The 13,553-nt window shown below is 34.4% G+C and overlaps 1 protein-coding gene across 6 annotated transcripts in view; it reads left to right on the forward strand.

Annotated features, from left to right (window-relative positions):
• Positions 1-13,553, forward strand: part of CDH12 (cadherin 12) — a 528,112-nt gene that overhangs the window by 377,734 nt on the left and 136,825 nt on the right. For all 6 annotated transcript variants that reach the window (XM_051799389.1, XM_051799387.1, XM_051799393.1 and 3 more), the window contains one exon: positions 692-1,107. In XM_051799389.1, the coding sequence (XP_051655349.1) occupies positions 877-1,107 (231 nt within the window). In that variant the 5' untranslated portion in view covers positions 692-876. The remainder of the gene's footprint in view (positions 1-691; positions 1,108-13,553) is intronic.

Raw genomic sequence — 13,553 nt, forward strand, 5'->3', positions numbered from 1 at the left:
TTTGGCAGTATTTGAAAATGAAAAATATATGTGGTTAGGTACTTTATGATTCTTCTTTTTAGAGGTCAATATCATGTCATTGATTTTTAGGCAGAACTCTATTGATTTGCAAGAAACCTGTGCTTAAAAATCAATGACACAATATGGTCCTAACAAAGTGGTGAATTCCATAGTGCTACAAATTGGGGGGTTTTTTTGGGTTTTTTTCATGTAAAATGGACCTATCTTAAATCCTACAGGCAGTATTTTTTATACCTGGCAACCAGCAGATTGTAGAGAAGATGCTTTTCTAGCAGAGAAAGTAAGCAAAGAATTTCTGGTCTGGACAGTAGGATGAAAGACTGGCTCCTCTCTTCTCAAGAATTTTCTTTGTAAATCTGGAGTAAAAGTATTTGATATCACTGATGGGTAACAGTTTTCTTTGAAAACTAGGTCATAAAGTAAAGGCTATGGGCCTGTCCTCTGACAGACACAAAGGGAATGCTAAGCAGAGCAAGCATAACATATAACTCTAATAACTGTACAATGTTCTAGAGCAGCTCAGTGGTACAATGGAAATAGCAATCTCTTTTAAACTGTGATTCTTTATCTTTTTCTTTGTCTCTAGAAAGTAACTAGGTGTGAGAATTTTGATAAATGCTTCAATGTAATTTTATGTAATTTTGATGTTGCATGTAAATTTCTTTTATAGGTCCCTTTAGATGGAATTTAATGCAGCAAAAACCTTGTCATCAGAAGGATTAATGCCTGCGTTAGTATTTCTGCAATAAAACTAGAAGCTAAGTTGTGAAGGCCACAGGCACCTCAAACCTGGATTCATCTGCTCTGCATTAAGTGCTGGAGTTTTTATTATTTACTGTAGGGAAGACATTGCCAATGCTTACAAGAAACTGCTTATCCCTGCTTCTCTGGGTCCTGTTTGATGGAGGTCTCCTAACACCACTGCATTCACAGCCGCAAGAAATTTTAGAAGCAGAGCCAAGAGAAAATGTTGTCCCACTGCCAGGGAGGAGGTCATCTGCTCAGCGAGTCAAACGAGGCTGGGTGTGGAATCAATTTTTTGTGCTGGAGGAGTACATGGGCTCTGAACCTCAGTACGTGGGAAAGGTAATTTTTTACTATTTCTTTAAAAGTTTAAATGATAAAAATAGAAAAATGTATTATAAATGTGTAGCTGTTTCTGGTGGGACAAATCTTCTTCAACTGACAGTAGTTCCCTCTGTTCATTGCTTTTACCATTCAGCCTCTCGTATAGTCACTATATACTTTCTATCTTTGCATGTTTGTCTTATTTCCTTATTCTTGGTTTTGGAAGAAAACAAAAACAACAACAAACAAACAAAGGGATTTCTGAGATAAGTTTGTGGTGCATAACTAAATTTAATTGAATCTACAGTAATAGCATACTTGATTTTTAGCAATGAATATTGGTCTGATATCAAGAGATAAGATTTAAAACATAAATCTCTAGCCCAGAATCCACAGACATTTCTGTGATTCGTATGGTTAGTCCAAGTCAGTTTTCAGCTAATGAAGACACCTCTTTTTTGCTATCTTATGCCTCAGTACCACCTATTTTATTTCTGATTGTTCAGGTTGTTTTCAAGTATTTCTAATATGTTTTATTGCTTCGTAATTCAGACTTTTGCATTATAGGTTTTCTAGTGTGTGTAGGCATGCACATTCGTTCATGCAGAGAATTCATGCAATTCTCTCATTATATGACAACTGTTTCTGTAACAGGGTATAAGTAATTGATAGCCAACTATTTGAGGTGTGTGTGAGAGGGGTGAATTTAAATAATAGAATTTTCAGACAGGAAAGCTGAAAATGACATCTGAAAAAATCTTAGCAGAGTATATAATTGGATGCTGAGCATAATTTTGATTTTAAGGACCTTAATGAAAATAAGAAGTCAGGGATTTGGTTCCTGGGTCCCCAAATGCCACTTCCCTCGACAGCAAGGTTCAAATACTCTTACCAAAAAATGAGTCATGATGCTTCAGTTTTTACTTTGATACTATTTTGTAACTGTTTTTAATGTAAAAGCTGTGAAATTTTTTTCCCCCAAATATAAATTAAATTAGCGGGAAATTAATTTCCCTCCTATTCTTCCAGAAATCTATTTTGAATTGAGGATGTATAAATAAAATGTGGTTCACCAGATTATTTAAGAAAGCAGCCAAAAATTTACTTGCATATTACACATGTAGACATTTGTGTTAAACACTAAAATATATTAGTCAAAACAATTTACAAAGCAGTATGTTTATGGCACAAAGATAATATAATGAGCTTGTTTTACAGTCTGAAGAAAGAGCAACCAAATAATGAAAAATTGCATGTTAGTGATGTCCAGTTGATACAAATTACACTTTCTCTAACACACATCTTTATTCTGGCAACTTGCTAAATATGCAAACAAGGACTCTAATCACATTCAGTGCTGTAGCACAGGCAAAGTGATTGTTGTGCTTTTTACCTCAGAAGACAGAGTTGTTATTGCTGCACCATTATATTTCACTACTCTTTATTACTTTATGTAAGATTGTCTGGGTAGTCACTTAGGGTCAGTTCTAAGCTGCCAAAATAATATTAATTCTGCACTAAATTGACTATTATTAATATAGTGATGTGTCAGCTGCTTCATTCTTTCTGTGGTCCATTGACTTTAAGTTTATGATCAAGATTAGAGTTAATGGAATATTTTCATTAAGAGTAACACTTATCACAGATTTACCTGGCATATCTGTACCTCTTGAGACTTTTTTGAACTGTTGCAAGTTGTGGAAAAGACACTTACCAAATATGAGGAAAAAAATCTAATTGCAGAGTAGCACACACAATAGTGAAGCTTCTCGACAGGATATCATATACCACTGTTACCTAATAAATAAAATAAAATACGGAAGGATCTTAGTGGTGAAATACAAAATAAACTAGGATGTTTACTTAGAACATCAGTAACATTAAGACAACTTGCTTTTAGTATAGAACATTTAATTCCAGATTATAACTTTTTCAACAAATTTTGTTGCCTGCCTCATGATGTTTTTTACAACTTGTTATATCTATACTATTTGCTTCCACATATCTGACAAAAAAAAAACAACTACCAGTTTTTGTATGTCATCTTTGTTGAATCTGTTACGAAAGCCCATGAGAAATGGAGATGTGTTTTCCCCTTATTTTCCACAAAACCTCTCAAAGAAGGTATAACACTGAATGGGAAAAGTCCCTCAGAGAAACTGCACTTTTAAATCCGTATAATGAAAGCCAAGCTTAATAAAATTCAAACCATTGTCAACATACTGGAATATACTCACCAGCAGCTAATCAATATCTTTAGGTCTTATGTAATTTTTAAAAATCGCATTCAATTTTTAAGGTGTGAAATGCAGTTGATTTCTTGATTAATTGCAGAAATTAGTTTGCGGAAATAAATTATTTACCATAATTAATGTTTATTATAAAAGCATATATTTACAAGGCAATTCTTTTTATAATGCTACTGTTCTATATTTTAAAGTGGTAATATGTGTATGATAAAGTGTAGGATGTTTTATGTGACTTGATCCCAGGGTTTTTATCTTCTCCCAGACCTGATAGCCAGATAGCTGTGCATTGGCATTTACATTACTTATTATAGAACTACTGCACTAATAATGTCACATTAATTTATAAATAGGAGTTTAATGTATCTATTAAAACAGCTGACAGTTTCACTAAACAGTTAAGGGTGACTAGTTAATTTTGCAAACCTCCTGTAAGAGAATACAGATTTACAGCAATAACGGCATCTTAATTCCTTTCATGTCTTTTTTTAGGAGACTGTCTCAAGAAGTGTTAGGTTACAAATCAAAATATAGTTTATAAACTGATTGAGATTAGTCTAGCTTGGAGGTGGTGATCTTGAAATAGTGTTGCAAGTTGACATATTAAAAGCATTTAACCTGAATATTAGAGTTTGGAAATCTTCTGCTCGTGTAATCTGGAAGAGCCATAAAAATCCATCAGAATGCTAAACAAAAGATAGCCCCTTTACCAGGCATCCAGTGAGCAGATCCAGTCTATAAAGCAAAATTAGGATATGGCATTACTCTGTGACCCATGAAAATGAACGGGATGCTGAAAGGCTTGCTGTAAAATAAGACTTGCACAGTTACTTTGCAGTGTTTTATTTGTTCTTCTGGTACTGTGAAGCCCCAGAAGGCCAGGCAAAATAGCACATGCATGGATGAAGACAAAAACGTTCATGATTTTTTTTATGCAAAAGCTCAATTCTCAGTGAATGGTGACAGAAATCATCAGAGTATCAGGTCCTCAAGCATGGCCAAGTCCCAATGCCGTTCATAATCACAAACAAGGTAGCAATTTTAAGGGTAGCAACTCCACTGGAACACTATAAATCTTTCTGCAACCTTTCTTAATTGCTGTGTTTCAATAGTGACATGCAGAGGCAGCAAAATAAACTGAACATTCAAGAAATAAAATAGACAAGAACAGTATACGTTCTTCATTGTCAAGATAGTACTGGTAAAGGTTTTTAGCTGTGATCCATGTAGCATGCTTCCCTCTATATGTGTCTTTGCATTCCTAATGTGTAAATGCATTGCATCTTTCTTGTGTTGTACACCTCCACAGTTGCTTTTAGTTAGGATTTTTGCTGTCCGTCCTCAAGCTTGCGGAGACACGAATATGGGAACTTGAACTGGAAGCAGACTGGGTGCATAGGAAAAGATTGCAAAGTCCTCTTTTATGTAATGGCCATTTCTCTTTTATTTTTCAATGTGAAAAAAAACCAAACCAACAAACAAAAACAAACCCAAAAAACGCCTCAGTTTGCTAGATATATTTTTGCCAATGAACAACCTATGTTTTGCAACATTTTGTTCTTTAAACCTCTGTCATATTATACACACACATACAAACTACTACAGATATTTTTTGCTAAGAAAAAGATGCTGTAATATTTAATAGTCATGACTGCTCTGTGGCAGTACAGGGTGCATGTAACAATACGGTATTTTTCATCTGAGTCAGTCCTGAGAAAGCCTCATCATCTTCAAAGGTTTACCTATATATCAAGGCAGAAACAGTGCTGATTTGGAGTAAGCAGAGCTCTGTATCTGCGACGAGATCAAAGTGCTTTTTTGAAAGCTAATAATTTATCTTCTACATTTGAAATATGAGCATAGAATTCATTTGTGCTTTTTGTAGGGGGTAGTTTTTATTATAACTGAATTAATGTTGACCACCTTCCATCAGGCTTAAATCAACACATTCTTCTGAATACAATATCATTTTACGGTTATTTTCCCTCTTGGGTGAGCACCTGGATGACAGTGAAGTCTGTAAAGGAAATTTTGCACTGCTTGTGTAAAATCTGTTTAGACAAAAAATTTTACAGTGCTGTGGCTATCATTTTGGCATCATTTATATGCAGTGAGTTAACTTGAAAGAAAAAAGTTAAGGAAGAGAATTTGCAGTAAATTTGAAAACCACTGCCCTTTGAAGAAAAAAAATGCTTAAGTCTGTTCATAACTGTACTCTGATTAATCTAATTTTTTAAAAATTATATTTCTACTTGATTTCTGTCTAGAGGGTCACAATAATATTTCATTTAATTTTTCCTGGCCTATCAGATTCCGTGCCCACAACCGAAGTCATAGTATTAGAGAGACCTGTGTACCTTTTCCATTAGACGTTTCCACAGGGCCATCATCAAGGAGAGGAAAATTTTTTAAGGGACTGCTGCTAGTAATGTATTAATTGACTCCCCATGATGCAGGACATCACAGTTACTCATCCCTGGATGATTTTAATATGAAAGATATGCTATTTATAAGAATGATCTTGTTCAATACATCATACAAGAGTTCATATACCCACCTCTTCACAGTGAAATCTTAGTTAAATCTAAGGTCTTAGTGGTTCTTAGAAAATAATTTGAAGCCTAATCAGGCATGATCACATTAACCTGGTTTACCAAACCAGCTTACTGAGCTTATACCATGCACCTTTTCAGGTAAAGACACTGTGACAATTTATTACAGATAAGAAAATTGACGAGGAAAAATGAAATTGTAAAAAAAAGTGTAACAGGAATCAGAACTGGTAGCAGAACTCTGGCTTTCTTATCTTGTTGTGTTGAGCTGAGACCTATGTCTCGCTCACTTATGTCTGACTGGTGAAAAAAGCAATGACATTAAAAGCTTTGCATCCTGTATATTGCATAGAGCATGAGACACAAAGCAGTTTTGACAGTTGCACGTGAAAGTGTGAGAAGGAAGTGGAACCATGGAAACACAAAACCCCCATGAGCAAGTCAGACAAGCATTTAATGTTTACTCTTGCAAGGTTATCTTTTTACAAGGTATATGAAGACCTAGTTTTATTCTTACATGTGGTAGAGGTGAAGAACTTAAACAGAATATTTCTTATTGATCTAGTGGCTTCACTTTATTGATTTACTTAGATAGCTCATAGCAGGACATTTATCAGCAAAATACTGGTAGTAGTAACACCTCTTGCCTGTGTTCCTTGCATTCATGAAAATTTTATGAGACATTTGGAGATGAAACAGAAAAGAGAACTATGTTTTCACTGGTTGTAGGGGAGACAAGAAAGAATGAGTTCGGGATGAAGAGAGATCAAAATAAAAAGGAAGGACCAATTTCTTGAACTGTCACTCACATTTTAGAGGATGTAAAAGGTTGAGGTCATTGTTCTGAACAGCTAAGGAGGTCACAGACAGAAATATTTCAAACTCTCAAATTTAGCAGGCTGTATTACACAAGAGTTCAGTGATCAGTGTAGGAAATTGAGAGCCTGTGGAGATGGTCCTCCTAGCATGAAGTGACTGACTCTCACAAGACCTCTGAACAGAGCTAAGTGGATGGTGCTGATGGAGCTAGCGTTATGTCTGACATTTATATTGCCAACACAGATGGAAAAATAAAAATGAGGTTATAGAAATTATCTGCTAAGGAAAAACCTTATATCTATTGTAGTTTTGTTTGGAATGTTTTTGTATAAATGGCTTCATCTAGGCAGGAAGTTTATTTGAACTGGGAAACATATGAAAGGATAGCTTAACAAATATTTATAAAATTCTCTGAAGGACTTGAGGTGAATAGACAAACTAGAATACAGTTACTGCTTTTAATCCAGGAAAATTTGAAGATTTTAAATATATTTAATCTAAATCTAGAGTTTGTCTGAGAATGTCTGATTCACTGGTAGATTTGGATATAGTGTTTCTGACAGTCAGATCAGAGACAGGCATGTATTATGTATGCTGGTAGTGCAAACCGAATTTGTAACTAGTGAAACATTAGACCATCAATTACAATTGAGCTGAGATCATGATATCTCCTTTCTGGAAGAGCATCAGAATGCCAAGTAAGAAATTAAATAGAAATTTCCAAGACAGCAAAATGTAGGAAAGTATTAAATACCTATGGCCATTCTGATATCTGAGTAACAATGTGTAAATCAAAGTAACAAGAAGGCTCAGAAATGGAATAAAAGTTATGATTGCTGCAACATGTACCGTGTTAAAAAACAAGGGGATAGCATAAAGCTTCACTTAAATACACTATGAAAATACAAATTCCCAGTAGGAAAAGAAAAAATATGGAAATATTGAAGAATTGCTACGTACCAGGAGACCAGATTAAAGCTCAGGATTTCATATCTATGAGGTGGATTGTTTTTTTCAAAATGTGGATTTTTTTTTCCTTTTGCTCACTTTGGAGGCATGTGGATCTCGTATTAAAAAAGCAATTGCAAAAAAAATTAAAACAGCAAGTTTCACAAATAGAAATATTAATTCTACTCAAAATAAATAGTTGTTAAAATGAAAATCTTTATATGATTTGTATATTAATACAGTTTTCTCTGAAAAGTAGTGCCACAGAAAGGGACCTGGGAGTCCCTGTTGACGGCAAGTTGAATATGAGTGAGCAGTGCCCTGGCAGCCAGGAGGGCCAACCATGTCCTGGGGGGCATCAAATAAAGCATCACCAGCTGGCTGAGGGAGGGGATTGTCCCACTCTGCTCTGCACTGGTGTGGCCTCACCTCGAATATTGTGTGCAGTTTTGGGCACCACAATATAAGGAAGATATTACGCTATTAGAGAAAGGAGGACCATGAGAATGACAAAGGGTCTGGAGGGGAAGACACATGAAGAGCAACTGAGATCACTTGGTCTGTTCAGTATGGAGGAGACTGAAGGGAGACTTCATTGTAGTCTACAACTTCCCCATGAGGGGAAGAGGAGGAGCAGGCACTGATCTCTTCTCTGTAGTAACCAGTGACAGGACTTGACAGCATGGCCTGAAGTTGTGTCAGGGGAGGTTTAGGTTAAATATTAGAAAAAAGTTCTTCACCTTGACAGTGGCTGGATACTGGAACAGGCTCCCCAGGAAAGTGATCACAGCACCGAGCTTGACAGAGTTCAAGAAGCATTTGAACAATGCTCTTAGGCACACGGTGTAATTCTTCAGGATGGTCCTGTGCAGGGCTAAGGATTGGACTTGATGATCCTCGTGGGTCCCTTCCAACTCAGAACATCCTGTGATTCTGGGATTAAATTGCTGCAATCAAATACAAATAATTACTTACAATTTATAAAAACATAGCATGAAAAATCACTGGTGAAGTTCAAAATCAATGTTTGAGTATAAAATAAAATCTAACAAAATTTTTTAAAACTTAAATTCATTTTTTTTGAATAAAATGATAAATATCCTGAAACAAAAAACATTTTCAGAGTGGGAATCAATCAATCAATTATTAATGAAGCATGTTCGATAAGAAAAAATTGCTGTGCTCTGAGGAAATTATAATCTCTTTCAAATGAAAACTTGTTTCATAATAGCCATATGCTATTATGCTTACTGTGTGGTAGTGCCAGAAGTCTGGCTGCCTGAGAAGTTGAAAAACAAAAGGTAAATGAAAGGAATTTTTTATTATACCTTCTGTTTTACTTCTGTGGAAGAAGTCCTTGTTTGTCTTGCAAGCTTAAAATCCTTAAGAGTTCTGTATATGTTTGCATACAGTCTTTATATGCAGAATGAATCCCACATACATTGGAGGACAGTGTTCTGGATGAATAAGAATTTAGGCCTGTTAGGAATGTGTACAACATCCTTTTGATTTTTCTTTACTACTTTGGGTTTTCAAATGAACTTTTCTGGTGCTCAGTTCAAGTTCCCTTTTAAAGAGACTTAAGGTGAGGCAAGATGAGAGAGAATTTTCTGTTACAATATCCTAGAGGATAATGTCAATGAATGTGTTTTAATTAGTAAAGCCTTTTCTCCCAGTGACTGGCAGTGAGTTAACTGTAGTCTCTGGAGATGTTGCTATGCCAGTCAGCAGAGGTTGTTCTATTCAATTTTTCTCATGACGGCTTTTAGCACTGATGTCTGAGTAAGATGTTGATCACAGCTGAATCTGAGTCTTTTATATTTTCTTGTAATCTTGGTATTGGTGTAGAATAGTTCTCTATGTTGTAGAGAGTAGTAGTTCTCTACATTGAAGAGAGTACAGTTTTTTAGTGTTTCATAATGCAGGACCAAAGACATTTTCTTTAGTGTGTCAAAATGCAGATTTGGATAGTTAATAAGAGCTTTTGTGTCAAAAAAACATCAACCTATAAATATTTCTGTATTTTTTGCTTATTTGAATCAAGAATGACAAAAAAAGAGTGAAGCAGGACAGTCTAATTGCTTTAATAATATGTCTTTTCTTACTGTGAGAACTGGAGCATAAACTGTGGAAGAGAAAGCCATGAAGTCTCATTGAAGTTATTAGTGCAAGATATATCTTCTAGAATCCAAGATTACTTTTCAGTACTGTCGTATAAGCCAGTTAATAGCTCTTGCTTGTCAAATCCAGCTGTATCAGCCCAACAGCAGGTAACTGCTTCTAGTTTAACTCTAATTGATGTCAGTAGTAGAGTCCAAGAAAATAATCAATACCTGTTTGCAGAATCAGGAGATTCCTGTACAAGCCTGATGAATTCTGGCAGACAGCATTTGTGCAATTTAAGAACCATTATAAAGATGCTGAAAATTTAGAACACTGATCAGTATTACTGAAAATTTTTTTCAGTAAAGGTATGTGTCATTGTGGCATTTTAAAAAAGTACAATATTTACTTATTTAGAGTAATTTCTATGTTTAACTTTGTTAAAGGGCAATAGCACACTTATAATTTATGTTAGAAACAATAATTTTAACTTTCTTTTTTTGTATAGAAAAACATAGGACCAAAAAAAATTATTTTTTTATTTGGATGCAAACGAGATTGGTTTGGAGTTTTTTTGAGTACTGTTTTATTTACTTTATTTACCATTTTGACATGTTCATTCCAGTGCCATGTCTGAAAGCTCTTGTAAGGCCTGGTTCTGAATTGCACTTACTAGATCATTTCTTCTTCATCAAGGTGAATGTAAAATTCTGAATGCAAAAGTCTGGTAGCAACAATAGCATAATTTTATTATCCAGGAGAGTAAAATTAGATATATTAACAATTAAAAAATAAACTAATGTCTAGCTTATTATTTTGGTTTGGAATAACTTTTTTTTTTAAGAAACTGTAATTGATCTTACAAAAAAAAAGAATTTTTCTGTCCTCTACACTTATTACCATTTTTATAATGTACAGTGATTCAGAGAAGTGTTTTTATGAGCCTCATCAGTAAGACATCTGAACGTTATAATGACTATCCTTACACTTGCTCTGTGAGGCAAGAAAGTATTAGCTCTCCTCTCTAAGTAGGGAGTTGAAGCACAGGAAGATTGAATTACTTGTCAGAGTAATTATTGAAATTAAATTGAACCCTAGAAAGTCCATCCTTCTGATTTTTTATTATTCTTGTTACATGTGGGGTTTTTTTAATATAAATAATGGTCTACAGTTTGATTTTGTCTGAATCGATAAGTAGGGAGTTGTGTCTCAGTTAAAGAACACAGTAACAGAGAGCTGGGCAGATCTGTCTACCTGGAAATTAGGTTACTGATTAAATTTCTCTACATCCAGCTCTGCAATGCTCTTTAGATTAAATAGTTAGCTTCCAAATCTTTTCGTAGACTTGGCATTAATAATGTCAGATTTGTAACTGCAGGATGAAGTAAGCTCAAGGGAAAGAAGGAAGGGGATAAAAGGTCAATGCTGCCAAGGCCTCACTAGCCTACTGTATTCATGGATCATCAAACTAGATGGCTAAACTATTAAAATAACAGAGAAAACAGAAAACCAAAAGTATTGTGTTCATAATTATATCTCTGTATTATGCTTTATGGATCTTTACTTGTGTTCCTTGAAATAGATTGTTAATGTGTTTCTTTGGGGAGCCCAGCCCTAGAGACTGATTCAGAAGTAATGGCTTCCTCAGTGTATTAAATAATTCTGACAGGAAGCTCATTTTCTTTAATTATCTCCAAGTATCAGTAGTTAAAATCTTGTTAAAAATAATGGTATAAGTAATAGCCTATTGGGATTACTTTTTCTATAAGCTACACAAGATAATATGTACTGAATTTAATCACATGTTATGCATCGTACAGATAATTTTGTATTATTGGGGAAAATATAAAATGGTATTATTTTGAGAGAAAAAGGCACCTGCAACCCCTCTCCCCAATATCCACAAGACAGGAATGAAAGATTCTTTCATTCTGTGTGTTTGTGTGGGGTCTGCTGTCATGTTTGTTAATGATGGACATACTAAGAGTTAAATAAATAGGCTGAAACTATTTGCTTTGGTAATTATATCTCCAGTGTTACTTTCCAGTAATGTAGCTTAAACTGCAGGAAAAAAGTAAATTGCAAAGATAAATATAGGCAAAATTATGCAAGGACTTTGCAAAGCCATTGATAGTGTATCATGACAATGTCTTAAAAAAACCCTGAAAGTCATTTATAATCTTAATGTTCATTAATGCTAAAGGACAAGATGATCAAGGGCTTAAAACAATGCCTAAAAAGAAAGTTAATTGTGACATTTGTTTAAATGCAGCCAATACGCCAACATCTTCAGGGTCAAGGATTTTAAAGTAGAGTTTCATTTTTTCCTGTTAAACTCCTGTTCACTTCATATTATGCCACCACGAATTTTATAACCAGCTGATGAGACCTGTTTACTGTATATCCTTACTTAAAGAGAAATTCCCTTTGTTTATAATGCAGGCATTAACCAAAGCCCACTTGCATTTTGAGCTGTGTCCAAAAATTAAATGGGAGATTTCTTTAAAAATTATTTCAGATTCTTTCAAAATCAAGAAGTCATATTATGTCTTAAATACTAAAGTCACAACCGTGTTTCAGAATCATTACTCAATAGCTGACAAATCTCCATGAGCATTTTCATTCCGATTTAAAATGCACTTTTGAGGCAAAACTCTCCATCATTCAGACTTACGATACTTTTGTTCACATCAGGAGAGGTCCTGGAGAGTAAAAACTAGATCACTTCTGGATAAAAAAAAGACTCAAGAGGATGCACTACATGAATTGGCACTTAGTCCATTGAACCAGATGAGATGTTGTTCACAGCAAAAAACCCTGAGATGCATTTATTGCCTGCATCATTCCTCACTGTCAGCTGCTTCATCCTACAGAATACTCTCACTGGTTCATGTTACTTGCTAACATAGGTACAGCTTGTGTCTAATAAAAAATAGATACGGAGACACTACTCAAGGCTAGGTGAATCCTGTCATGTTTAGTCAGCTGTCTTTCTCTAAATTTAAGTTAAATTTTCCATTATTTTTAAGAAGAACTACTAAGAAAAAGTGATATATACAGTCAAATGTCCAAAGGTGGGGAAGAAATTGTGCAGAATAGTAGTATAAAGCAGGAGAGTGATTTCAGTTTTGGAGTAACTCCTAATGATATTTATCTTTACGTAATTTATATGTCTCAATGTGTCATAATTTCATGTTTGTAATGTACACCTCTCATAGCCTACAATCCTTGAAAAGCCTAGGTACTAAAAGTGTGTACGTGGTTTACACAAAATCAGGATATTGATTTAGAAGAAATGAACTTCCAAGGTACAGAGGCAAGAGAGAGGTGCTGCATGTGTGCACATGTGTGTGCCTGTGTGTGATCTGTAAGTAAAATTACATTTGCCTATATGTCTTCTTCTTTTTGTTAGTTCCGTATCTTATTTGTGTTAGAACATTTTCAGCCATTACTTTTTGCATTGTAAAAAAACATACTAAGAACAGTAAAAATGATGAGAGAGATTAAATTTATGTTGAATTCACTGAGAGAATTCCATTGGATTAAATTTTGACTTGATCTTAATTGATTGATAAAAAAACCCGCATGAAACAGGCAAGGCAAAGTTATAAGAATCATGACAGAGAAATGAAGAATTATTTGTTGTTGTATTTAGTTAACAAAATATGGTCTATTTAAAGAGATTTTTTCACTGCAATAATGTAAGATAAAATGAAGTATATTTTTTTAATTAAAAAAAAAGAATAGTCCAACTAAAAAATTAATTTTTCAAGATAAAAATTTTGGTATGAAAAAA

Source organism: Manacus candei, unplaced genomic scaffold (assembly GCF_025592945.1).
Source record: "Manacus candei isolate 608988 ecotype Guabito, Panama unplaced genomic scaffold, ASM2559294v1 h1tg000049l, whole genome shotgun sequence".
NCBI lineage: Eukaryota > Metazoa > Chordata > Aves > Passeriformes > Pipridae > Manacus > Manacus candei.